This window comes from Acanthopagrus latus, chromosome 2 (genome assembly GCF_904848185.1).
Source record: "Acanthopagrus latus isolate v.2019 chromosome 2, fAcaLat1.1, whole genome shotgun sequence".
In the NCBI taxonomy this organism is placed as follows: domain Eukaryota; kingdom Metazoa; phylum Chordata; class Actinopteri; order Spariformes; family Sparidae; genus Acanthopagrus; species Acanthopagrus latus.
In genome coordinates, this window is record NC_051040.1 from 22,413,483 (window position 1) to 22,440,719 (window position 27,237).

Here is a 27,237-nt window from a genome sequence, read left to right on the forward strand (position 1 = left end):
CTCAGGTCTGTGAAAGCCCTGCGCTCCGTGTGTTGCTTGAGTAAAAGTGCGCAATAGCATCAAATGAAGTAAGAGTTTGAACAGTGACAGTTGTCATATTGCAGAGTGACTCATTTCAGAGTGATATTTGTCAAATATATATATATATATATATATATATATATATATATATATATATATATATATATATATATATATATATATATATATATATACATTTCATAGTGAAATTTGTCATATATAAAGTAGTTATATTCAATTATGTAGATACATAAATCATTATTTATATATATATATATATGTATATATATATATATATATATATATATATATATATATATATATATATATATATATATAAATCATTATAATTTGACTACTTTATACAGCCTACTGTTGTATATAAACATATATAAATCATTACAATTAATTTCTTCATTCCATTCCATATTAAATCAATTTAAGTGAATATTTCCTCCTGAAATGCAGTTGAGTACATTGGTAAATGTGCCTTAAGTGGAAGTACTTGAAGTACACCTCAAATGTACTGGAGTACATTACTTGAGTAGATATTCTTAGTTTGGACTGACAGCCGATAAGCTTTCAGCATCTTGTGTGTATAGAATATAATATACAAATGAAGCTGTCAACTGCTGAGCTGTACTGGCAAGCCTCTGTTGAACATTAACAAGGGATTTTATAACGCCAATGCGTTATGCTCACATTGGGTATAGAAGAAGTTTAACCACATGAACTCAGATCTCTCATTCGGTAGAGCAGCCTTTACTGCCTTTACTGTGGACATGCCACCCACTGTTATCAATCATTATCCTCAACTCCTGCAGTCTTGTTTTGTCTATACTGTATAAGGCCACATCTGTCTCTGACGCTGAAGTTTGTGTTTTGGAAGGGAGAAATCTCATGTTGTACAGTGGTTCCTGATCATTCGCAGACCCTCTATCATGCATTGGACATGCTGCTGTTCTCTGTGTGTTCACGGTGCACTTATAGCATAAGGAATGCAGTGTCGATGCAGGTTTCAACGCTGCTTTGCAACATCAAAAAAAAAAAAAAAGATGTCTTTTTTGTGCCCACAGGAAAGCAGTCATGTGATGTGAGCTCATCCCTAATGAACTTGGATCCAGGCAGATCCAGACACATCCAAATACCACGGCTGCATAAATATAGCCTGCCTGTGGGCCCGAACTGGTGGTTGTGTTGAAGTGCACAGGTTAATGAACTTTTCCATGTCAGTGATCTTTCTGCTAATGATGATTTGCCCTTCCTCAACTTGACAGCATAGTCCTCCCAGAGGGAACAACATCTGGAGAGTGTTGTTGCTGTTGGCTGGGAGTTTTGAGAATCTCAATTTTTCAAAGTAGATAACAGCGTGAACACAAAGTCGAGATCAACTTTATCTCCTGCCAGGCATTTACCCAAAAATCCAATACATTGAGCGCATTGGCTCTTTTTTTTAAAGTCCATTAAACTTTTATTGAAAAGCACGATAAACAAATCTGTGTGGATCTCTTAATTAAACAACAGAAACATATTCATTGGTTTTTCCATTACTTTATTTTCAAACGGAGACAACCACTCACTAAAGATCTCCCCTAATGCACGTGCAGTCATCTAATTTGTTTTATGCAGCCCTCCCGATTGCACCTTGAACAAATGTTTGCCAACAATGTCAGCCCTCTGTAATATGCCGAGACAGCTTGAAAGTTGCATCCCTGTTTTTACAAGGCTGCCAATTCAACTTTAGTGTTTCATTATCAACTTGTGGTGCCTATAATTCATGTCTGAGTCAGCACGCCACACATAATGTTCATGTATGCACCAAATGCAGGAAACTGTAGAGAACGACCTCTTGGAGATATGCAAGAGGGACTTTTTTGTTTCCTTTTGGACGACATCATTTTCTGCGCTTTGTGTACAATTTTCATTTTCGGACAATTTGCTGAAAGACTTGTATCCGGGTGGCACTGAGTGTGGTGTTTCGTGTGCAACTTCCTGCAAACATCAATTGAATACAGTCTGATGAAAAAGAAGGAAGGTTCTGCTGGAAGCGGCAGCGTAGAAATGATTTGCAATTTATTTTGTGATGCATTTTTATTATTTGGGGGAAACAAGACTGCACGTGACAGAGCAGCCTTCTCATGTCTCATTGCGCTGTATAGTCTACGTTCACAGGAACCCAATAAAATGTTTGGATCTCCGGCTCTCCTTTAATTAACCCAGCTGGTGCTTCACTGTAGCATGGCAAGCTGAATGTACTCACCACAGATAGAAACATCCAGGTCGGTGCTGCCACGCCCAGTGGAGACCACCGTGGTGACTAACAGCTGAGTGCTTTTCTGTACTGTTGGTGGTCCAGCTTGCCACCCTGTGGCCTGAACTCTCTCCTCTCTTTCATTTCTTGCTTCATGCTTAAATTGCTGGGATGCTGACACTTAGCATGTCTGGCTTTCCAGCACTGAGCTAGTGTTAATTTGCCAGCTATTTTTAGATGTTGTCTTAGTCCTCCTAAGTTCAAAGGGCCCATGCATGTTTTTCTAGTCATATTCAGTCAACTTTAGTAAGGTTTTACATTTTAGACTTGTCTTATTCATAAACATAACAAAAAAAGATATGGACATTTTAGTGAAATGAAATGTCTACTCAAAGTGTATGTGTGTGTGTGTGTATGATTTAGGTGGATCGATTGCTAGAAATTGAAGATGAATAATCATATTTATGTTTTCATCACCTGAAACTAGAATGACTGTGTTAACGTTACCTTGAAATGAGTCTTTTTATAGCTACAGATCTGAAATATTGCACCACCATGTTTTTAGAGCATGGACAAACCAAACACTGGCTGTAGGGAGGGCATTTCCAGGAATTCTAGCAGCCACTCTAACAGTATGGTGAGGGGTGTTTAGTTGGTTGCAGTCTGACCAACTCACCCCTAGATGTCACTAAATCTGAAACAGTGGACCTTAAACAAGCTCACCTAATTTTACGCTTCAGATTTCATCTAAACTGACTGACTTCTAACCAAAACTGGGACTGAGACAGAAAATATTACTTTCTGTGCATATTCATAACAAGGAGACATTGCAAACACACATATAACTGGAATGGAGCCATTCAGAATCACAAACCGGTCTTGAGCAAGAAGACATCTCACTGCCATTTTTGCATGGCGCTCTAAGCCAAACTTGGCTCAACTTGACTGACGGGTGGAGACACCAGGAAGTTATGTGTCTCAGCCAAGTTATAGTCCGGTGAGATGACCTGATTAAACCTATCATCCCTACCTGCGTGGGGTGCCTCGAGGTGTGTAATGATACACGATTAGTAACAAATAGAAAAAGGGAACACGTGGCACTACTTGTAAGCAGAAGATGTGACAAAAGCCTTGATTGCATCAATATTTGTGTAAAATGTTAATAACACTGAGAATTAAAACGGTATAGGATCACTAATGCTGTGCTCCAGTTGATTCAATGAATACCTGATATTTTACACTGAGTCTTCCAAATGCCAAGTATCTGAAATGAAGCCCTGCCAGTGTGTTTGATCCAGAGGAGAAGCGGCTGCCAAGGACATTTAATCATACCTAACAAGAAAACTGAAAGTTTTTTTCTTTGGATTTTCGGGAAAGGGAGCTCCTTCCAGCGCTTTCAACATGTTCGGATTGTGTTCCAACTAGCCGAGCTTAAAAGCACCTAGTCAGAAATATTGTGACTAAGAACAATAAGAACAGCAGACTGGAGCCATTGGTGTTATCTCCTGCGTTGTTTTAAGAGACAGTTGTCAGAATGTCAAAGGAAGGTTTAAGTTGTTTCTTTATCTCAATAGGATGTACACTTCCTCTATTATTGCTCAAATCCGGTTGAGAGAAAAGGTCATGCCACAATCAGCTGTTTGGTCAGGGCGGGTTTGATTCACTTTTACCCACACTGCACCTTTTATCCCGAGAGACACACACATAAAAGAGACATGTTTGGTTTATGATTGTTATTGTAACATGCGGATACCAGAGACATCAGACCATCATCCCTCAGAGCACGCTCTCTGCTGGAAAGAACAGGAAAACACACCACCTGGTGGTAAACACTATCTTTCTCACAGTGTACTGTTTATATTAATTTATGACGCACTAGTGTCCCTGAAACTTTAATTGTGGGCAGCTATTCGACTGGATCATGTGTGACGAGCTCAAGACGATGAACACAGGTTCCCACATTATGTGTAAATGGCAGTTATTGCCTGCTATTCAACTTGGTCAGGAGCAGCACTTCTCTAGATCTGACACAGGAAATAAGCCCCTGCTGCTTGGAGTCAAATGCTTCCTGTTCACTGTTTGAACATCCACAGAGCACACTCACTGCTGGCGGAGAGAGGGAGAGGGAAGGTCTATGTGACAACACAGCAAGCTTAATGTTCTGTTTTAGTTTTTAATTTTTATATGTGAAAAACATTTAGGACTGCAACTAGGCAAATAAAACCAGACAATTAAAAAAGAAAATACCCAACATTGAAATAAGATGATAACAATAACTATAAAACCCATAAGCTTTTGAATTAAACAGTGTGCTGGAATTAATGAAAAGCTTTTTTTCCCCCCTTTTATACAAATGTTATCCTCAGACGAGGGGGTTCTGGGGCCGGGCCCTGTAGCAAAGGCCTGGTAATGTTTAGTACCAGGACAAGGAACAATCAGCAGAGCCCTGAGAGTCTGAGGCTACACTCACTGATAGGGCAGCAGCAGTTCAGCAACTCAGCTGGGAGCTGAATCGCGCCACTCTTTAAAGGTAATCAGTAAAATCTTTAAATGATTTCTGAGACTTACCAGTAGTGGTGACAGGTGAAGTCAGGCTAAGACAGTGTCTTCAAGTATTTGTTAAAAGCCAAGCAGCTGCATTTTGTCCAAGCTGAAGATAGTCTTTTTGTTTAAAGCTGATTACAACAGAGTACAATAACCTAACCAGGATGACATGAAGGCGCGTGTGACCATCTTGAGATCGGTCGAGAGATATAACTCAGTTTTTTGAAATACACCTCAATTAGTAATACAAACATGGAGCCTTGAGTAACACCAGAGGAGGCATTATCCATTTCTTTGCAGAAATTGGTTTCAGTGCTACGATATAAATAGTGAGTGGGACCCTCGACTGATTGAGCAAGATTGAAAGATTTCACAACATCTATATAAGTAATAGTAAAAGAGGAACTAATGCATGTAAAAATCACCTAAAATTAAGACCGTTAAAGCGAGACTGAACTAAAACTGAGGCTGAAAAATAAAGTGTTTCCGACATTTAACATTTGATCTGACATTTAACAAGAGCAAACACTGCTAAGTCAGAAGATGGATAAAAAAAAACAACACTTAGCCAAGGAGGCGTGAGATGAGGCAGCAAGGGCTCACAGGGACCAGATGTTAATGTTTATTCACTGCGCTGCTGCATTCAACAAAGCGAGGGTCACCAGCAGCAGTGTTTACTATTTAAAGTCAGTCGCCCTTCATCATAGTCTTTCCCTCTTCATGATGGCCAAGGCAGTCGCTGTTTAAAATCCCATCTTCCGTCTTTATCAGTTCCAGTGGGATTGAGGTGTCGGTGGGGTCGCACTTTGACACCAGAATGTCTGTTCTCGAGCTGTCTCCGCCACTCAACCCACTGCTAGAGCTGTCCGTGTCGTGATCTAGTGTCTTCTTCTCCTTTGCAACCAGGTCTTCCAGGTCTGGAGAAGAAAACAAATGGAGATTATTAAGGATGGTGGCTTTTTTTTTTTTCTCAACATTTACTAGAACCCACATGCTAACTCTGGGGTGACCACAGATTTCAGTAGACACCAATTCAATCTTGGGACTGAGACCAGGCTTAATGACAGTACATGTACCTGGCCCAAAGAACATAACTTTTCTGGTAGCTACTTACACTTGAGCACAGTCTTGTTGAGGAGAGTATACCCCCAGTCAGGGTTACGGTTCAGGTCAATGCAAAAGAAGAATCTCAGCTCCTGAGGACAATGTGAGCGGGGCAGGTTCTGAACCAGGGGAATAATCCGATTGGACATAGGCCCCTCTGCCAGAGCCTGGTGCATCATATACTTGCACCAATCATCCTGCAGGAAGCTAGGAGTGATAAGCAGAGCCCACAAGTGGCTGTTCTGCACAGCTTGGCATAACTCTGTGGAAATCGCAGCTCCTGGACAGTCGTCCCTCTCCCGTAGAAAGCACCGAAGGCTACGGGGCGACGCCTCCAGGAAAGAGACCAGGCGTCCGGCCTCTTCACTGTCACTGTCCACAGAGCTGTGGCACACGAACACGTCGTACTTTCGGCTCCATCGCAGCCGTGAGCTCAGAGCAGACTGTGCTTTGGAAGGGTTTGTCCCTGGTGATGATGATGACGAAGAGCAGAACGATGATGCAGATGATGGTGAAGCTGATGCACAGTTGAGTGAAGACGCTGATTTTTTTGTCGCCTCTTCTTGGTCACGTTGTGCCCCAGAAACTCTTGACTTGAGTTTCTGGAACCAACCTGAGAAGAGAAAGTAAGTCGGTAGATATCTCTAAATCAATTATACATCTTTATATCTATAAACCTTTCCTTATCCAACTGTATAAAGCTATGGAAGCCTGAATATGAAACAACAGCAGAAGAGTGTGGAATTTCACATTAGTAGGCATACAGATGAAACAGATACAAAAACGGCATTCAAACATTTAAAGATGGCATTTGTATTGAAATCTTAACTTACCATGCATGTTGATGACATCATCATGTTTGTTCAACGCCTTGCCAAGGTATTTCCAGTAAATGAAGGATTTTCTCCGCCCCATACGTACATTACTCAAAGACTGTAGCACGACAGATAACTGTTGCAACGACGTGACATAATCCTGTGACAGCAACGGCTAAGTGAAAACTTTCTTCATCTGCCCCTGACATCACCAGCAAAAAAAGGAAGCTGTAGGCTACCGAAAGTGACGCCTCAACAAATGCAGTCAAACCTCAGATGCAAAATGTTTAAAATTTATACATGACTGAGCAATGACTTAACCCTCTGTCAGAAGGATGTGTGCGGACAAATACATGAATTGCAGTAGAGCTGAGTCCTGCATCAGTTCAACTGAAATAACTTTTTATGAGCTACTTTCTGATAAGTGTGGCGAAGTTCTGTTTCAAAGAAGTAATAACAGGAAGGACAACATGAACCACTGTAATCTACGCCCACAGAGCCTAAGCCTACTGATTTACTGCTTTCATATTTAAATATGCGTCATACTATAAGTCTTTTCATTAACCCTGGCCAGGTCATCCCTTTCTATTGTGTACACAAATAATTAATTCTTCTATGCAAAAAGTAAAAAATATTAAAGCAAAGTGGCAAAAAAACCAAACCAAAACAAAAAAAAACAGAGTCAAATAATGGTAATTAAAGCAGGTGTAGTATTTTCACATGTGGGGAAGTCAGATATTGAGTGGTTTTCTTTGGTTGGTTATGTAATTTAACCAGATAGAGTAGCACGTGGTTTGACTTGTACTTTCATTTCACATTTTCTTTCAGGATCAGGTGAACGATACTTCTTTTAAACTGATCTGTCTAAAAAGAAATGTCTAATAAATGAAACATGATCTGGAGAAAAGAAAAATTGAGTGGTAAACGAATGGCAAGTCCTTCCCGTAACAGAATTCATGTAACGTTATGTAACTCTGTCATAAGGATATGAAAAAAAAGGTACATGTTTTCTTGTAAAATTACAGACTCCTGATCATAACAGATCGTTATGATATACATTTTCAAAGTAACCTTCGAAACCCCCGGTCCTTCCTGTAGCGGAGGTATTATCACCTCAGTTATAGCTTACTGTGTATTATTATTCCTGAAGCACTAGATTTTATTCTAATTCCCTTTATATACTGTTGCATGGTTAAACCTGATGCATTGAACTTTGATCACTTTGTGACCATATTTTTTAAATTTTAATGGTACAGTTGTAAAGTAGGCTACTATGCTCAGCTGGCAGATGAATAAAGTGAACGAGAGGTAGGCCACAACATTTTTCTAATGTACAGTTAAGATGTGTAATGAAGCAGGAAATGGACATACAAAGTATTGATTAGATTTTTAGTTGTGAAAGTAGGCTTTCTACTTACGCATCTATTACTCAGTTCACTGGTTTAAAGGTGCACTATGTAGTTTTGAGGAAGATGCTTAAATCAGAAGAGAAAGATACATTTTTACATCTGGACAAACTGAATAAACAAATTGACCTCAAAGGGCAACACAACTTCATATGGTTTTATTTTGTTTATATGTGGCAGACCCTGCCACCTTTCTAGCTTCAAACAGTGTTCTGTGGACCTTATTTTCCTCTGAGAACACTTGTTTGTTCAGTTATTGGAAAAATCAATATTTCTGAGTTTGTATCCTTACCTCACTAATATTGTATGATATTATAAGTTGAGTTTGAATTTATTCTCAGAAACTACATACTGCCCCTCTCAAAAAGATGGAAGTATAAAGACGCCACCCTCAGGCAAGGTATAATTATAACGTCCTGGGGCAAGCGATGCTTATTGCGCCGCTCTTCATAAAACGCGCATGCGTGAAATACAGAAAGTGCCGGAAGAACGCGTCACTTCCTGATTCTGCATCTGACGTGTCGAAAACAGTTTTACGCTGGTGGTGGATTTTACTCGTGGGGGATTGTTATCTATTTAAGTATTATTTGGTAAGATTTGATATTTTTGATATTTGTGTTTTGTAGCAGATTAAATGTTTACGGGGCCACACGTTCACCGCAGGCCTCCGGTCTCACTGTTTTTCTCCCCTCCGTGTGTGTTTTAAATCCAGATCCGTGGTGGCAAGATGCTAGATTTCTTCACCATCTTCAGCAAAGGGGGGATAGTGCTGTGGTGTTTTCAGGGAGCCGGTGTCACTGAATCCTTCACCGGGCCTGTCAACGCACTGATCCGCTCCGTGATCCTTCAGGTGGGAAAAGTAACGACACGTCAAAACTCAGTGGCAGCTGTGTGTGTGTGGGCGCGTGTGTCTAATTCTCGGAGTGGCTCGGACAGCTAGCTAACCGATGCTAACGCCAGTAGGTAGCAAACGTTAGCTTCTTGCGTAACGTTAGTGTACACAACAAGCGACTTTTGAGGTTCGGGGGGCCTATTAATCACAGTGTTACGTGTTATAAGCTGAAATTTGATGTAGGTTTGTTCTAGAGTGACTTCTTTCACACTGTCAGGGACACCCAGGGGGCTAGCTGTAGCAGCTGCCACATGTGTACTGTGTGTGTTTAGCTCTCGTTGACATGTCAACGTTGTTGTGTGACGTTACAGGAACGAAGTGGGAACAATTCCTACACCCACGAGGCCCTGAGTCTTAAATACAAGCTCGACAATGAGTTTGAGCTGATTTTTGTGGTAAGTCCTCCGAACTGCACGCTAAATCATCATCACAGTCGGAACACAGTTGAGATTTCGCACTTCAAATCTGCCGTTGATCCCTGTCGAAGATCACCGTTGTCTGGACCTTTCTTCTGTACAGGTGGGTTTTCAAAAGATCCTGACGCTGACGTACGTGGACAAGTTCATAGATGACGTCCAGCTGCATTTTAGGGATCGTTATAAGAACGAGCTGGAGCAAAAGGGGGCTCTGAAGCATCTCAACTTCAGCTATGAATTCGAGGATGACTTCAAGATGCTTCTCAAGTAAGGACAGTTTTACTCGCAGAGGGGATTTCGTAGAATTAAGAACTTCAGCTTAACAGGTGTCACAGCACATAGAGCCGCAACTTACATTATTTTTTATTGATAGTTTTCTTAAGTAATCGAGCAATTGTTTGGTTTACAAAATGTCAGAGAGCGATGATAAATGCTGATCAGTGGTTACCAAAGTCCAAAATTATGTCCTGAGATGTTTTGTTTTGCCCACAACCCAATGATAATCAGTGTAGTATCACAGTGGAGTAAAGAAATCAGATTAATTATTTATATTTATTGTTATGTATTTAGCTTTTTTTTTTCACTGAAGCTGACTAAAGGTAAAAGTATTTAGAACTCAGAATCGTATATTAACGAGGTAATAATACAAACTCGTAAATATTTATTTTTCCCATAACTGAATAAACCAGCTGTTCTCCAGGGAAAATAAGGTCCCAGAACACTAGAAAGGTGGCAGGGTCCGCCACTTATAAAGAAAATAAAACAGTATGAAATTGTGTTTGCCCTTTAAGGTAAGTTTGTTTCTTCTGGCTATTCTTCTGGCTAAAAAAAAAAAAAAAGTCAGTCACTAAAGATCTTTCTCTTCTGGCTAAAATGTCTTCCCCAAAACCACATAGCTTAAGCAATACCAAAAAAGTTGCTGATTAATTGTGTGAGATGACAACTAGCAGTTTTTACAGCTCTGATCATGAATATGAATAAGAATTGGACCAATGAAGTTGCAAGGACCAAAACGTATTTTATCCACATCTATAGATGCTTCATTAAACAAAATTGTTTTTGTCCTGCCCATGCTGACATATATCAAATGTTGACCCCAAGAGAGGCGGAGGACAGCAGCAAAGCTCGCCCCGCCGCCATGCGGACCTTTGAGCAGTCCGAGAAATCCCAAAAAACTGTGAAGTCGATGATTGAGGTGAAAGGTGGGGACAAAGCCAAGGAACCGGGTGGCAAGAAGAATAAAAATACCAAAAAGGAGGGTGAGTGCTGTTGGAGGTGGTGGTTCTGAAATAGCTCATTCTAAATTGCTGGTTCAACATACTGTAACAAATCCTGACTTTATTTGAAATTCCAATCCTTCCCAGCTCCTGCAGCTGAGCCTCAGCCTGCCAAAGTGGATCAAGGCAAGAACGCGTCCTCCGGGCAGAAGATGGTCGAAAACGGCAACCAGGGCTTGACTGCTGACGAGATCATCCAGAAGAAGAGGGAGGAATTCTTTCGCAAGCGCACGGTGGTGCCTGCTGAGAAAACCAGGTAAGAAAAAATACAATCATGTATGTCAAATAAGATATAGCTGAAATACTATTCATACAGACATATTTTGTCTCACCAGCAGCAGTTTAGGGAGAGCATGCACAGAAGGATCTGTATGTTGTTGACAGGCACCCTGTAGTATATAGATAAGCTAAGTGGTATTGTGAGTCCACCAGTTAAAGCTTTAATTAAATGATTTTGATGTTCTAATTCTGATTTTCTGTTACCCTACTGACAGTAAGTCCCCAAAGCCTCAGAAGCCCAGGAAGAAACAAATGCGTGTTTGGGACATGGGTGGTAGCAGCACCAAGGACCTGGACCATAGCTACAAGAATGGAAATTCAAACGGGGATGAACAGAACATGGAAGCACAAATTGACCCAGTATGTGCCCCTTCTCCTTTAGTCCAATCCTACTGTGTTTCTTGTCAGAGCATCTTCGTCAGTCACATTCACAGTGTTCTCACAAAAAGTCTGGTGCCAAGTTCTCCTGTCCTGGATGTGTTTCAGGGGATGCAGCTAAACTCCATGAAGGGTGACCTGCTGTCTGTGGACTGTGAGTCCAGTGAGGATGAAGAGATGGAGGAGGAGGAGGAGGAGGAAGAGGAGGAGGAGAAGGAGAGAGTGGTTGTCAGTCAAACAAGCAAGACAAGGTAAAATAGTGTGAATTACATTGTTGAGGGTGCACTGTTATGTGTGTTTTCTGCTACCGTTTTTACTGTCAACAGCATCTGTTTTGTTGATTTCAGCTCCAAAAAAGGTGGCGGTATTGGGGGCATGTTTGGAATGCTGAAGGGCCTGGTGGGGTCCAAGAGCCTGACCCGCGCAGACATGGAGTCTGTACTGGATAAGATGAGGGACCACCTCATCGGTATGATTTCACATCTCGCTCCCACTCACCCTGTTGATCTTGTGCAACATTACAAAGTGCATCCTCAAAACTGACATTCATACTTCTGCTTTATGATCCTGCAGCGAAGAATGTAGCAGCCGAAATTGCCTCCCAGCTCTGTGACTCTGTAGCCAAAAAACTGGAGGGCAAAGTCATGGGCACATTCACCAGTAAGTAAACTCTCGCACCTATTTAACATACTCACAACAGACTAGATCCCAGCCACTTTCTCAAATTATTTTTGACTTGGTGTAAGGATTAATTACAACACAGGGCACATCTTCTCTACCATCACTTGACCTTTTCTGGGCACGCTGGTCTACATGCTGGGGAAAAAGTAAATGTGATTACAGTAGTAGTTTCCCCAACATTGTCTGGATGAGCACCACAGTGAATTGAAAGTGTGATCGTGGTGTTTGTGATGTTTCCAGTCAGGATGCGTTACATCTTTCTAAAATGTAAACACGTATCGAATTATAGCAGATAAGTTGAACCAACAATAGAAAGCCATGTTGCTTTAGTTGAGTTAACAAGTGCACTTGAATTTGCCAGTAAACACAGAGAAGAAGAACAAGCAGAACAACAGTGCTGCTGTTGCGTTCATGATGTGGAGCTGCTGCTGCTGCTGCACCTGTGTAGAGCCACGCAATGTAGACATGTCGTCACTGGAGTGTTTTAAGCTCAGAAGACAACAACAATTGTAACTTGCAAGGCTTGTTTTGCAAGTGTTCAGAGAAGAGAGAGCAAGTCTACGAGTTTAACACAATAAATCTTATTAGAGGTTTGACTAAGGTAATTATTGCTTGGGGATATCGGCTGAAACAATCCATGACGTGCATCCCCAGTGCTAAGGGTTTTAAGTCTCTGACAGAAGAAAGTAGTGGGAAGACCCCCTGTGGTGCTCCCCCTAGTCTAAAAACACAATACAATAACTGTGATGTCATTGTTATCGTAGGAGGCAGTTTGTTTCAGTAAGTAGTGGTATAGCTTGTTAAATAACAGTAACAAAACTTTTGTATTTTGTGCGTTTGTAGCTGTGGCCTCAACTGTAAAGCAGGCCCTGCAGGACTCGCTGGTGCAGATCCTGCAGCCCAAGCGAAGGGTGGATATTCTGAGAGACGTCATGGAGGCGCAGAACCAGCGGAGGCCCTTCGTCATTACTTTCTGTGGTGTCAATGGGGTTGGAAAGTCCACTAACTTGGCCAAGGTGGGTTGTAACTGTTTAAATGGTTGATGGCAAGTCCACCATTTTCCGGTGAATTCCCCCCGTTTACCCACACAGGAAGCCAGTCTGTGGAGTTGACCTTGTTTTGCAAGAGTTTGTGGTTATGTATGGTTCCATTATTAGAACGTGGGGGATTCACAAGGGGGCTCCCTATGTTTCAAATATCTACACTGAGTGCAATATCTGCAGTTTCCCACCATATTACATTCACATTATGTATTAAACCCATTTTTAAACATTTTTTGATGATTAAGCCTGTGTAACTGAACCAGCTTTTTTAGATGGCTCCTTCAGTTTAGCACTGGACCTACATTTTGGTGAAAAGCAGACCTTTACCCAGTGTATCCCCAGTCTATTGTAATGTTCCATGTTGTTGTCTGCTGCATACCTTGACAAAAGGTTTGTGTGGGAATGTATTAAAGAGTCCTGATTAAATATTTGAAACTATTAATATAAGCGGTAGATAGAAGTAGCAGTTTCAGGCCAAATGTACTATAAAGACATTAATATCATAATGTTAATTTTCACATTACATCAGGGGTAACTGTTATTATACTGATGTACTGGAAATCACCTGTAAAGTGCAGTCAGATTAATTAACTTTTTCACAGCACACATTTGAACTAATAATGTGTAACTAATAACGTTATTATTGGCTCTACGCTGTGGTTCTGCTTGGGGATTGTAGGACGGGTTGGCTGCCGTCAGTTTTTGATGAGCTGGGAATGAGATGCAAAAATTGGCTTTTCTTACCAACAGCACCTTTTTAAATTAGTGATAGTTAGACAAGAAATCAAAATGTAAATACATTAACAAACACATTAATTCAACTAATTAAATTAAATGACTTAGGGTTAGGGTTAAATGTCTTGTGGAAAAAAAACCCTCTTGAATATGTAAAAACAGTTAACGATATTGTATATTTGTCCAGCTTCCAGCAGTTAAATACCATATCTAACTTCAGAGTGTAACTTTTGAATATTAGTGTTGATTTGTCACCCTTTGTCCTTCTCATTTTCACTTGTGGAACAAACTTCTCTTTGTCTTGGTCCAGATCTCTTTCTGGCTGATAGAGAATGGTTTCTCTGTGCTGATCGCAGCCTGTGACACGTTTCGTGCCGGTGCGGTGGAGCAGCTCCGCACTCACCAGCGCCGCCTGAACTCTCTGCATCCTCCTGAGCAGCACGGAGGACGGCCCGTAGTCCAGCTCTATGAGAAGGGCTACGGAAAGGATGCTGCTGGAATTGCCATGGAGGCCATTGCCTATGGTATGTTAGGTCATTTTTGACTGATAAATGTGAAGTTATCTTACCGGGAGAATGTAAAGCTATGGTCCCTTATTGATTCCCACTTGTAGTGCACCTCCATTTGTAAAGAAGAGGTGTAGAGGTGGTGATGAGATTAATATCACCTTTGTGGTAAATGTGCACGTAAATGTACATCTTCTGTGCCTCCAGCCCGCAACCAGGCCTTTGACGTGGTGCTGGTGGACACTGCTGGGCGTATGCAGGACAACGCCCCCCTAATGACAGCCCTGGCCAAACTCATTGCAGTCAACATGCCTGACCTTGTGCTGTTTGTCGGAGAAGCTCTGGTTGGCAATGAGGCCGTTGATCAGCTGGTAAGACCACAGACCATGAGCTCAGTCGAAATGTGACTGATGCGGAGGAGAGGGAAGTGGGTGCATATATAGTTCTGTTTTTCCAGGAAATCTAAATCCTTTAATTCACCGCTGAATTCTAATGAAACAGTTGGGCCATTATATCAAACACAATGATGTGATTGGCTGCTGGAACTTGGTACTGACCGCAGCAGAGATTGATGGTTATGGCTTCATCTTTAATCAGTCCTGTGCATTACCCTCAGTCTTAAAGCACCTGTCAGAGTTCAGATTGCCCTTCACTGACATAAACAGAAATGACTTTATAAGAAAAGGCCTTGGGATAAACTCAGTCTGTTGTTTCTTATCTCCCCAGCAGAGGTCAGCATTGTTCAAGTAGTCTGCTGTCTTGTTAAATAATCATAATAATCGTCTCTTCTCTTGTACGCTTTGTTAAGACTGGGATGGAAAAATGGTGCTTAACATATTAAACCTGTTGCCATCAGTGTCCTCATGAATGACTCAACTTCCTCCTTCTCATGCCTCAGGTAAAGTTCAATCAGGCTCTGGCAGACCACTCCATGTCGGACAAGCCTCGCCTCATTGATGGGATTGTTCTCACTAAGTTTGACACCATCGATGACAAGGTACATGTCCCCACCTGGCTTTAATCATGTGGTGTGACCTTTTTAAAAGACCTTTTGATTGCAGTGAATGATTTGTCTGTGGCTGTTTTTTTAATTTTATTTTATTAATTTATTTATTTTTTATGACTTTATGGATCAATTTCAAGCCGGAAAGCTGATGGCACTCACGTGTCATCCTTCCTCCCTCACAGGTGGGTGCTGCCATCTCCATGACCTACATCACAGGCCAGCCCATTGTGTTTGTCGGCACGGGGCAGACCTACAATGACCTGCGCAGCCTCAACGCCCGCGCCGTGGTCAGCGCCCTGATGAAGGCTTAAGCGGCTGCATGTTCTGCTGTTTATTCATCGAAGCAACAAAGCCAACAATACCTTTTGCCATGCTGCCGTGAGATGTTCCAGCCCTGCTAACCTGCGTATCTCATCCTCCTGTCTAGCCCTCTCTAATTTGCATCAAATGAGGAACTCATGTCATGCACAGGACTTTATTCTCTCAGTAAAGGACAAATGTGCACTCTGAAAGACACAGATCATCTTGCAACAAAGGCAGAGGGGCCTCCCTTTGCATCCCTTCTTAACGGTTTGGGCATACATTCAAAAAGTACCTCAGATCAGCCCGAGTTTTGAAATAAATGAAGTCGCATCCAAATGACATTTTAGGATGGACTGAGGCTGTAAACGTCATTGGTTTACTGGTTTAAACAGTAAAGAAAAATCCCTTACCTGGCATTTTGTCAGTCAGTTTTCCCTTCTTCATGTAAATGAGGTCAGGTCGTGGTGGCTTGCTGAATGTGACATTTCAGCAGCTGCCTGTGCCTGAGGAAAGCTTAGTGACCATAGTGCCTATCTGTCTCCTGTTTTCTTAGTTAACACCTTCACTACACAGGTGGTGTTATCCATCAAGTGTACGGCTTCAGTTCAGGTCAGAAAACCTCTAGTCTTGAGCAGTCTGAATCTGTATTTTACATTTATACTCAAGTCAGCATGAACATCGGCGCTTGTCAAATTATGTCGTAGGCCTTTGTCAAAAATGGTTGGGGGGGAGGAGTCATGTAACTGTACAGATGAGGCTCAGTCAAAACAGATTTTTTTTTGTAAAATGGGGCAGTGCATCAACATCTCCTGGGCTCTAACAACTATGGTACACTAGTTCTGGATGGATTGTTTTATGAAAATCATCTCCTAGAGCTCCTTCCCTCCCTAACACAGTTAACACATTTTCATTACCAAATGGAGACTTTGATTCCCAAGTTTATAGCTGATGAAAACCAGAGAGATATTTTGTAAAGTAATTTTTTTTAGTTCTTACAGGTTGTCCATCAATTTCAGACCACGCCTTGTGTGGCCACTTGTTCTTTTATCCCCTTTTATTTATGTTTTTTCCTCAGATTTACTCTTCATTTATAAGAAGAAATATAAGTCTTAAATATCTCTAGCCCCTGTTTTAATTTGTGGTAGTGCAATATGAGAGAATCAAGAGTTATACAGAAGATTTGAGCTAATTTATGAGAATGTCAAAGTTTCTAAATAAAGCTGCTATATGCTATGACAGCCTGTAAAGTGGAACTTGTTCTGTCATATGTTACTGTTCCTGTCTGGTCATCATTAGGCATGCAAACACGACAGGACAAATGAGATACCAAAAGCTTTATTTTGAAAATAGTACTCATAAATACCATGTCAGAGAACACATGCAAGTATTAAAAATACAAAAAAGGCTTACAAAGAACATTTTCAGCACAGGAGTGGCCAAAGTGATTGCTACTGGCTGAGTGCCTCTGTTATTAAAAACATCTTCTGAGGACAGAATCATAATGTGTTTGCAGATCAAGTAACCTATCTACGACTGATAATCGTTCCAACCCATCCTCATTCCTGACCCAGTAGTGTGCAAATCAAGTTTTCCTGGTTTCAGGGTTGAGCACAGATACAATCCTTACATATAAACACAGGACTGTTTTTCAGAGTGTGTGATGTGCGTTATAGCTTGCACCCAGAACTTCTCTCGCAGGGGAAGGCGGGTCAAGCTCATGCAGTTTGTCTTAGTGCTTCTTGGAAGTCCAGATCCATACAGTGAATCAATGCAACACAGTCCACCTGTCGGTGGATGCGGACTTATCATTTTTGTCAAGATAAAGTGAGAACATACCATCCAATCATTTGCAAAACTTTTCAAGTCTTTTCTACTGCAACTGCTGAAAAGTTGAGCAACATTTCAGTACAGTAAAGTGGAACTGTGAGGCTGGGTATTGGTGTTGACAGTTACTTTATACTCCCCCTTTCCCTTTTAAACAAGAACTGATAGAGGAAAATAGAAGACACCTGTAAAATACTGACAACGGCTGTTAGGTCTCCCACGGCCATTTGTGTTCCTGGATTCCTAAATCCAATGAATGAAATCAGACTTGAGGATTACTCAAAGTGGACTGATCTCGTGCTGTGGAGGAAACTGACTGATACTGATCCCGACTTCTGTCTGTCAAGAATGATAGTCTGGGGCAAAAAGAGAAGGAAGGGACATTTGAGAAACATAAAGCATCAAGTGAAATGTTTGCCAAATGCCACTGACTGCCATGCATGCAATAATGCAAAGTCGGTTACATCTGTGTGTAAAGGAATACCAGCAGGTCTTTTTGATACTGAAAATCAATAGCAGACTTGAGTTTTCTATCTACCAGCATGCAGTAAGAAAACAAAGAGTCCTGGACAGTGATATATTGTATGATTCTTCAAATGTCTCTTGCCAAGTGGCCACAGCCTGAGGTCAAAGAAGCATTCAGTCCTAACCTTGAAGGAGGCTTTTCTGTGTGGTAAAGCCGTTTTGCTGCTCCTCCCCATTTTGTGAGGGGGACCCTGCAGGAAAAGATAAACAAAGACAATTATAAAATGCAGGCTTCCCAGAAAGTCACACAAAGAAAAATAGGACCATGGTCTACTGTGTTTTTGGACATTTTCATTTTTCACATTTCTAAGGCATGGATCTGTCTGTCCTGGTGGTGCAGGTAATGTGCTCTTTTGATGCCATTTTATTATAGCAATATTATACTAACATGGCTGTGGAAAATCTTGGATTGAAAAGTTAATTTGTCATATGCAAAGGTTAATGTTCCTGCATGCTGTTTAATTAACTTATCAGAAATAGTAGTTTATGATGAAAGTTAAGATGAGGAGAAAAAATAGTGTGTTGAGAAACTTCCATTGAGCTGATGTGTAAAACAGACACATAAATGAGCTGGTCTTCCTTACCCCAGCCGTTGGTAGACACGTCACGGTTGCAGATCTCATTAGCCAGCCTCTCGAAGTACTCGGGCAGGTCGCCGTACTCGTCTCCATAGGAGATGACCTTGATGCCCTTGTCAAGCATGTTGTCACGCAGCTTCTTGAACTCGCCCACATCCTCCCGCCGCACAAGCATAAAGTGTTCCAGGTCCGACTTGTGTTTGACCGCCTCCAAGAACAGAGCCTGGAAAGTTGTGTCGTCTACAGTGCGCCCGCAGCCGAGAAACACAAATGATTTGGTCTCGTACAGCTTCTGGATCTCACGCTGTGGAAACCCGGGGTAATGTAAGTCATTGTGCTCATACAAAAGCTAACATTTCAAATGAATCAAAGTGCATAGATAGAGGCCATTTGGTACTACTACCTGTGCTCAACTTTAATGTAATACCATAACGTGCCATATAATTTTCACTTTACACTAAAGAGTCTTTGCAGAATAAAGTCATTAATCAGAATCATAACCAGTAGTGACTCACCATAACCTCAGTGTTCCTCAGTACATTCTGGTATCCAGCAGGGTGCAGTACAATACCACTGGGGTTGGTGTAAACACCGTGGATATGCAGAACACTTAACCTCCGTTTCTCCTGAGCCCACTCCAACACCTAGACACACACACAGACACAAGCACACACAAGCACACACTTAACAGTCCATTGCACTCAATCCTGTTCTGGCTGGGCAGGGAGTAAAATCACTGAACAGCAGTGAGAGGATATTAGCCTTGATGGAGACAAGGCATAAATACCAGGACTGAGAGGCAGAGCGATGGGTCTCTCAGAAAACTCTGACCAGTTTTTTCAAACTTCTGTTTAATTTAATAAATATTCAAACTATCTTTAAATCAGCCGGGACATAAATTACACAATTGCTGACATTCTGTGGATAAACCAGTCAAAAGTTAAATAAACCAGAATTCCTGGTAAAATGCACACTTCCGTTTCAGCGAAATCTTGGGCCAAACGCAAATATTGTTCCATTTATAAAATTCGAAGGCAGCCGAGTAACGGCTAGAACATTAACCTTTCTCTCCTTGTCAGGAGACAAAAGGGTCTTTCAGGTCAAAGTATCAACTTTTTTTCTCTAAAACCAGCAGACATGGAACTACACAAAAAAGACAATGTTGTGCAACGCTAAAGGTAAAGGCAGGACAACATACCATCGAGGCAGATTTACCTGAAAACTCACACTCCGAGACAATCGCCAACTGGTTTGGTTGAAATAAAACCTTAATTCATCCTGATAGAAAACAGCAGGTTGAGCCAGAATATTTCACATGTAATTTGCCGGAACAAGGGAAAGTCGAACTAGGGTAGGTAGTGAGTTTTATGTTGATTCTTGCCGAGTTTGAATGAACTATTTTTGTTATTTCACTGTTTCTGTAAATGGAGTTTGGTGGATTTAGCAGCAAGAGCGACATAGCAGCTGTTTCTGATTAAACCACAAGAATTTTACTCCTTAATATCAATGTATTTCTCTGTAGGGATCATACAGTAATCTTGTCAGACAATTGGAACAACAGTCTCAGGCTGTCAGAGGCAAAACCAAGAAGTATTTGTGGACTTTGTATTACAGATGAAGTGAGGGCTGCCGGTGCCCACAACAAGACAATCTTCTAAGGCATCCAAGGTGTCAGAGTACTGCAAGACCCTTTGAGCCAACCCATGACCTGGGACCCTGGACACTGAACTGAAATGGTGTTTCCCAACTGTTGGTGGCCCTGGTTGACATTGCCCTGAGGGATTATATTGCAGACGTTACAGCCTAAATCACCACTGAGGTGATCTACTTGGACTTCCAAGATTTTTGTCTGACTCATTTACACACCAACATGTGTAAACATAGGGCCCAGGTCTAAAAATAGTGGAATTCCCCTATAGGACTTGCTTTACTGCATGCTTTAGTGACCTTTGCGCTCATCTGAAAAAGCTGACTGAATGTGTTGTTACTGGGAAAGATCAATCTATTCCAACATAATGGAAGTGCTGTTTACCTTCTTCTCATCTGTCAGGTCCAAAGACTCCAGCTTGGTGCCCTGGTGAGCTGCATAGATCTCCAACAGGTTGTCAAAGTTAGTAGTGAGGACCAGTGCACCACTCTCCATTAACTGTAGTACTGAGCGCAGTAGATGTTTGCCTGCATGCTCCATCTTGCACTCCAAGTCATCAAACACCTCGTATAGACAGTCCTTGAAGAATGTGGATCGCACATTCCCAGTTCGCTGTAAAAATACATTTATAAATGAAAATAAATAAAATAAAGGAAATGCTAGGAGTAATAATGTGTTGGGTAGAAGAAACTGCAGAGATTAAGTTTTTTAGAAGTGTACATGCCAGAAATTATTCAATTGGGATACTTTTCAATTGTTCTGTAGGTCAGAAATGTCAGAATTGAAATTTAAATATCAGTAAAACTTTAATAACAAATTACATTGAATGTAAGGATAAGATTTGGTGATGTCAGAATAAATACCTTGACAAATTACTAAGTTTCAATGTACTTTTTGACAAGTATAATGATGTCAAAACTTCACACAGTGTCATGGACTCATGGACTCGTCCTAGTTAAACTTGATGATCAATTGTGACCCAAGTACCTTTGAATGTGGCTGAAAGCAGAACGATAAGAGCCAGTGTGAAAAAAAAGCAGCAAACAGCCATCAGCATTGTGATCTAGTGTGCGAAGAGGAAGTAAGTCATGCAAAAAGTGATCCCTGGACCACTAATGTCGAGGCTGAAAGGTTTCACATTTAAGTTAAGCATATGTGACTGCAAAGAACTGTGGCAATGTGGGAAACATTTTTAACCAAGGCACCTGCCTTTTCACAACAAACGACAAGAATGTGCTGACTGTCCTCGAATCTGCACTGATTAGTTGAGTCTTAACACAAGAAGGGTCAAATCATAAAAAAAAAAAAAAAAAAAAAAATCTGCACTTTGTTAACACAGATGAGAATTTACACTGTTTACAACCTAAAAATGCTGTGTGCACCTACTAAAGACTGATTCATAGAGTCATTTCTGGTGGAAATGATTAGGAAAGAGCAAGAAGTCTTAAGATATCATGTAGAGTATTTCTCATTTGCTCAAAACTTTGCATTCTCTGAGTTGCCCCACTGGAACTTGACATTTCCAGATTAGGAAGAACTAGCTTGTTTATCCTGTTTGAACATGAGAAATGTTATCGCATTAGTCTTAGGTGGACAGTATAAAAATTAAAATAGAGCAGGTTGGTGTCAAATTATTGAAATTATTGTGTCAAGTGAGAACTGGTTTTCAAAATATCTGCTCAAGGGGGTATTTGTTCTGCATCAGCACATCACCCTCTCTGATCCTGTCTACAGCTCCTCAAGTAGCAACTCACATATGACCTGAGTCTGCCAAGAGATTATGGGCTGTGACTACAAGGTCTGAATCTCAACCTTACCTGGCAGAGCCTGTTGTAAAAAAAAAGAAAAGAGAAAAGCGACAGGTGGCTAAGAATAGCAAAGAGTAAAGCAGAGATGCAGTGACCAAGGTGATCCTAGCACAGGGAAATGCTCTGCTGACTTCAAGAGATTACAGCTCTAATGGGCTAAACAGCAGGAGTCATTTCAACAGGATGAAGCTCATTATCCACATCTAGTGTCTTCAGCATTACTAATTTCACTATGACAGTTTCCTTTTCCAGGAAGGTACACAAAGGCATTAAATTATCTTAGATTAACACCAGAATGACTATCAACAGATTATTAAATGTTTCTGACCCTGTGGAACACACTGTTTATATTTCTTGCCTGAATTGAGCAAATGAACTGGTCAGCAAAGTGGTAATTAGCCTTGTTTTTTTCCAAGGTCAAAGGTGTGAGAGGATTGAAAAGAAAAACAGCGTCTCTGAGTTTTAGCATCAGATTACCCTCATTACCGGACACTGCATGCCTGCTATAATCAGGCTATAAACAATTCCATGGAAAGTGGGTTAAACTCTCACAGCCTACTGTTAGTGGAATTGACAACATAACACCCTCATATTCCTCACTTTTCTTTTGGTGTTTTGAGTACTTTTACATATTGTCTCATATCATAATGCTACAATTCAGTCTTGAAGAAATTATTGTTGTTGGGTCAGAGGTCATCAACTCATGTCTAGTGCTCATGTGTATACTTAACTGGAACACTGACAAAATTTGCTGATGGGGTTTTGTAAATTGAGTCACTACACATTCATACACTCCTCTGTAAGTTGCTGCATACTTTCTATTTGGGTTGTGCTGCAACTCTGTCTGACAGGGAAATCTGGGCTGGGGGGCTGCTGGTTCATATTATTCTATGCTTGTTTTTTTCCTCAGCGTGCTACAGCCTGCTGTGTCCATAGCCAACGGCAGTGGGCTGGTGTCTGCACGACTGTGGATTGAAAAAAAACCCACGATGGATAAAGCCATAAAAGTGCTGTTTGTTCCCTTTGACAGGCTGAGGGCTGAAACAAAGCATGTTTTATCAATGTCAAAGGTGCGATGAGACATGACTAACTCAGGAGGCAAACGGTATTAAGGCTCCCATCTGTCAGCCCTGCTCCAGACCAGACCGGTCCAAAAGAAAGAGAATTGAGTTATATGAAAAGCCAAAAATGTCTTTATTAGTTACATTTTTTTTTTTTTTTGCAATTTCCAGTTAGTTTGCAGCTGCAATGTTGGATAAAAAAGGGTACAAAATGTATGACATTCACAGGGAACATTTTAAAAAAAGTTGCATCTTAGTGATATTGGGCTTGTAAAGGCTTGTTAGGTGATGCCTCTGAATTTTAAGGAGGAGACAGCCTAGAGGTGAGTATTCAAATTGTTATGTAATATGAACCATCACGCACATTGATTTGCACGTACAAATGGGGATGTCACACTACAAAATGGGTGGTTTAAGCCAGACGTGATGCCCAGCTTGTAGTGTTTTCATTTCACTTTGGAAAATGTATTAGCTATTGCTTAAGCTATTGTTGACACTAGATGACAAGAACAAAATGAGCACCAGACTAAATACTAGGAATACTTAAAAGCTGCCACTGATCAGCTAAATAGTTTTTGGAAGTTCATTCCAATGTAAGCTGTTGTTTGCTGATTAAACATAAGTGGCAACTAAGATTGCCCACACCAGCCTATGATCTTGGCTATGTGCATTACTCCCTAGTAGTAACTGCAGATGCTTAACCACCTTTATGAACTCTCAGTTATTCAGTTTCAGTAGTTTTAGAATAGAAAACCAGTTCAATGCAGGTTTGTTATTTTGTTGTATATGTTGTTAGCCCTGATTAAGGGCTCATTGTTCACCTTGCCTGCCTTCATCATCAGGTGTTTCCTTTTTTTCTGAGGAAGCCCTGAGGAGAGCACTGGTTGCTACTGATAAAGATAAAACCCAGTCCCAGCCTCACATCACCTGACAAAAAACTTGATCTGTATAGACCAAAATTCATTTCTGAGAAAAAGACCCACAAACAGGCCTGGTGTCATCAGCTGTGTCTCTTCAAGAGATAAGACTAAGATGCCTTATCTCAATCCATGAAAATGTCCCCAGCTGAGGAAAGGACAGTGAGCTGGCAGTCTGTCTGCCACGTGTTTGTGCATGTGTAACAGGGTGGTGTACAAAGGAAAGGAAAGGAAAGGAAAGGAAGAAGGCTGAGGCTTACCGGGGAAAGTTTCTGAATGAGGTCATGGGCCACATGCACCAAATTCTTATCTTCCTGCATGTGCTTCTGGAAACGCCGACTTTCCTCCTCTTCTAGCAGGTCAAAGTCATTGGCTGCATCGAGCAAGGCCTGGATGAGGCCCTTCCAGGAGCGGAGCGCAGGGACCTGAGGGGCCACTGCAGAGCTTACCCCTGTGCCAATCACAAGGACCAGCTCAGGGGCTCGTTTGGTCTTCAGGCTGGGCAGCAGTTTCCTTTGGGGCAGACAGAGATTGCTTGATAATGGTTCCAAACTTGATGTTTCCCAAATCGTTCTGACAGCATTAAGGTTAAACAAACCATTTTCAAGCACACTGGAACAAAAACCTACCTTTGATTAGGGCTGGCAAAAATGAGGAACTCAAGAAAACAAAGATATTATTTGAGGCTGTACCTGGGCTTTTTTGCATTCGAGTCTGCATCCTGAGAGTCAGCCGCGGGTCTCTTCACTGCAACAACAGAGGCCATTCAGCTCCTGTAAGAGAAACATGATCAACCATGTGCTTACTCTGATGACTACTTCTGCTCAACAATAAGCAACACAATACAACAATTCTTGCTATGAGAGCCTGCCACATAGAAACTAACTGTCTTTTAACAAACTCATCATCATATTGGACTCACGTCAAAAAGGGACATTACAAGGGACATATCAATACAGTTCAGACTTTCATGTCAAATGAACACTGTGCTTCCACATGTTTACCACTGTGTTTATCATTTTGCAAACAGGAAATCTTTTAATGTTTTTCGAGCAGACCACACACCCTGTCTGATGATGACATCTGGTGTTAGTCATTACAGAAATACGACCTACATTAAGGCTATTGTTTCAGGAAACTGTAACAGACAATGTGTGCAATGTGACGTTAGCTATTTTTGTTGACTTAGGTGGCTAATGTTTCTAACTTTAACACAAAACCAATGCCCCCCACCGTGACAGTTAGCGTTAGCATTTAACCCAGTCCCAAGTTTTAATACCAGCACTGATTTCTGGAGACACAACAACCAGTAACATTTCACACCACGGACACGACGTTACCATTACTCACCTTGATATCGGTAAGTTGATTGCCCAGCGTTTATTCCTGTTCAGGCGGTAATCCTTTTCATTCGAAGTCAGCCAAATTCGTCTCTGTATTTGCGTGGGTCACGTTTAATAGCTCGGAAATGGACTTGAGTTCGGTGCGTTTAGCTTTTATGACGGTGTAAGGCTAACCTGATACTAACTTTACGTCTACGGCAAATTGGTACTGTGCCACCAGAGCATACGGGACGAACAAAGCCCGGCAGACGTTAACTCACAACTAGCGTTGAGCTAACGTAACTTTGATATCTGCTTTGAGCTAGGTTAGCTATCTCCCGAGGTTGTTAAAAGCGCAAACCTACCTGTGATTTACTTGTCATTCTGAAGGTAGAGTAATTAAAGTTGAATGTATTTTTGTTAACCAGTCTCCTTGGCTAAAAAAACCCAAAACAAACCAAATAAAACCTGTACCGTTATACACCAGCAATGCTCTCGACTCTCCCGGCTACTCTTTCACGCATCGCCCGTCTATGTGTAAGTTTAACTGAGCTGTTGAAGTCACCGCCTGTGGTGATGTGCGTCCGATCTCAGGATGCCTTCAGGTGCTGTACGAATAACCGACCACGAACCTTACTGCCCAGTGTGGAAAATGTTTCAGTAAGGTAGCATGGCCAAAACACCACAAACCAGACGCCTACATATTAGAGTTATCCACATCCTGTATGAAAAGACAGCAGCGCCGTGCAATAATCTGAATTTCCGTGCCATTTTCATGTCATGATCAAGCTTGTTTCAGGACCAATAAATATATTGGATTATTCAGTATAATTGATATACATGTATCACAGCATACATCAACAAAGCATTTATTAACAACCCTAAGCTATGACGGGGACATTTACGAGGAGCACTTGAAAGCAGCAGAAGTAGGGCCTATCTGACTTGGTGACGTCGATCGGAGAAGCTAAACATCAACAACCTGGAGGACTGTAAACTGTTGAAACAGCTGTTGCTCGTTGCATATGCAATGCACATTATGCACTATAATATTAATGCAATGATTGCAGCCTTTTGAATAGAGCGGTACGTTTCACTTTATAATGGAGCGTTATTTGGGTGTCTGTATGCAAATCTGCAATATTAGATTAGAAATCAACCAATAAGTCTTGGAGTCCAAGGCCTTACAATTAGACAATATGTATAACAAAAAAATAAAGAGTTTCATAACTTTCAGCAAGGCATCGTTCACGCTCAGTTTGCTTCATTATTTAAATGCCAGAGCCTCTGTAATTGAGAAAAGACACCATACTTTGATTTCACTTGATCAATCACTCAAAACACATGTTGTAATCAAGTTGGCATTTATAGACACATAACAGCAGATGTTTTCCCAGATGGCCCGTTTTCTCCCAATACATGTGTCTTTTTCCTCATAACTTATGCTAAACAGGAACACGTCAGCATAGACTGCCTCAGGAAAGCCACGACTAGACTCTGCCATCTCCTGTTCAAAAAGAAAACTGCATTTTTTAAATGTAAATTCTCAAATGTTTTCTAACCACGCTGTATGTTTTGTTAATTGTACCAACAATAATGACATACAATTATGCTGATCTCATGTGTTGATGTCATACTGTAACTGTAAAATGAGAGATTTTTAAATTAGTTCTGATTAGACTGTGTTGTTGCAGTCATTGCATTGTTATAAACAAAATATAACTAGGTGCTTGAATCTGTAAAATCAAACAGAAGCCTACAATATAGTTTGTGCTCTGATCATTGAGAAGCCAACTCATTACTGTTTTGTTTGGTTTTTTTCCAATTTATTTGAGAATCTGTCTAAATTAACATTTCATGATCAAAAGGGTGACATACTTCCCTCAAATTACCAAAT

At 41.1% G+C, this 27,237-nt stretch overlaps 3 protein-coding genes across 4 annotated transcripts; 1 reads left to right on the forward strand and 2 right to left on the reverse strand.

Annotated features, from left to right (window-relative positions):
- Window positions 1–4,431: 4,431 nt before the first annotated feature.
- On the reverse strand, window positions 4,432–7,187 carry LOC119007591 (toll-interleukin 1 receptor (TIR) domain containing adaptor protein). The gene is made up of 3 exons (XM_037077373.1): window positions 6,754–7,187; window positions 5,931–6,533; window positions 4,432–5,733 (listed from the first exon to the last, which is right to left on the reverse strand). The coding sequence occupies exons 1-3, from the start codon at window positions 6,833–6,835 to the stop codon at window positions 5,504–5,506; spliced, it is 915 nt and encodes a 304-aa protein (XP_036933268.1). The 5' UTR covers window positions 6,836–7,187; the 3' UTR covers window positions 4,432–5,503.
- A 1,388-nt stretch (window positions 7,188–8,575) lies between these two features.
- srpra (SRP receptor subunit alpha) lies at window positions 8,576–16,890 on the forward strand. Its single transcript, XM_037082363.1, has 15 exons — window positions 8,576–8,731; window positions 8,854–8,991; window positions 9,345–9,428; window positions 9,553–9,716; window positions 10,551–10,708; window positions 10,814–10,982; window positions 11,221–11,365; window positions 11,492–11,634; window positions 11,731–11,852; window positions 11,957–12,043; window positions 12,908–13,080; window positions 14,153–14,366; window positions 14,556–14,719; window positions 15,247–15,345; window positions 15,537–16,890. The coding sequence occupies exons 2-15, from the start codon at window positions 8,869–8,871 to the stop codon at window positions 15,663–15,665; spliced, it is 1,974 nt and encodes a 657-aa protein (XP_036938258.1). The 5' UTR covers window positions 8,576–8,731; window positions 8,854–8,868; the 3' UTR covers window positions 15,666–16,890.
- Window positions 16,891–16,976: 86 nt separating this feature from the next.
- On the reverse strand, window positions 16,977–25,929 carry fam118b (family with sequence similarity 118 member B). Of its 2 annotated transcripts, XM_037082503.1 has the most exons (9): window positions 25,706–25,928; window positions 25,369–25,451; window positions 24,711–24,791; window positions 24,279–24,531; window positions 20,617–20,844; window positions 19,100–19,228; window positions 18,591–18,888; window positions 18,132–18,197; window positions 16,977–17,837 (listed from the first exon to the last, which is right to left on the reverse strand). In XM_037082503.1, exons 3-9 carry the CDS (start codon window positions 24,782–24,784, stop codon window positions 17,824–17,826), a joined length of 1,062 nt encoding a protein of 353 aa, XP_036938398.1. In that variant the 5' UTR covers window positions 24,785–24,791; window positions 25,369–25,451; window positions 25,706–25,928; the 3' UTR covers window positions 16,977–17,823. The 2 variants fall into 2 exon arrangements, with proteins under 2 accessions (XP_036938398.1, XP_036938405.1); XM_037082510.1 differs by lacking the exon at window positions 25,369–25,451 and having other exon boundaries at window positions 25,706–25,929.
- Window positions 25,930–27,237: the final 1,308 nt, after the last annotated feature.

What these genes read in the sequence shown, in the direction of transcription:
- fam118b (XM_037082510.1), bottom strand. Translation starts at nt 24,784, where the DNA reads ATGGCCTCTGTTGTTGCAGTGAAGAGACCCGCGGCTGACTCTCAGGAT. An exon ending in TGAGGAACACTGAGGTTATG is followed by an intron (nt 18,889 to 19,099) that starts GTGAGTCACTAC and finishes GGGTTTCCACAG; the next exon opens with CGTGAGATCCAGAAGCTGTA. An exon ending in CGTGTCTACCAACGGCTGGG is followed by an intron (nt 18,198 to 18,590) that starts GTAAGGAAGACC and finishes CTTTTCCTGCAG; the next exon opens with GGTCCCCCTCACAAAATGGG.
- srpra (XM_037082363.1), top strand. Translation starts at nt 8,869, where the DNA reads ATGCTAGATTTCTTCACCATCTTCAGCAAAGGGGGGATAGTGCTGTGG. An exon ending in GATGAGGGACCACCTCATCG is followed by an intron (nt 11,853 to 11,956) that starts GTATGATTTCAC and finishes ATGATCCTGCAG; the next exon opens with CGAAGAATGTAGCAGCCGAA. An exon ending in ATGAGGCCGTTGATCAGCTG is followed by an intron (nt 14,720 to 15,246) that starts GTAAGACCACAG and finishes CTCATGCCTCAG; the next exon opens with GTAAAGTTCAATCAGGCTCT.
- LOC119007591 (XM_037077373.1), bottom strand. Translation starts at nt 6,835, where the DNA reads ATGGGGCGGAGAAAATCCTTCATTTACTGGAAATACCTTGGCAAGGCG. An exon ending in TGATGTCATCAACATGCATG is followed by an intron (nt 6,534 to 6,753) that starts GTAAGTTAAGAT and finishes TTCTCTTCTCAG; the next exon opens with GTTGGTTCCAGAAACTCAAG. An exon ending in CAACAAGACTGTGCTCAAGT is followed by an intron (nt 5,734 to 5,930) that starts GTAAGTAGCTAC and finishes TTTCTTCTCCAG; the next exon opens with ACCTGGAAGACCTGGTTGCA.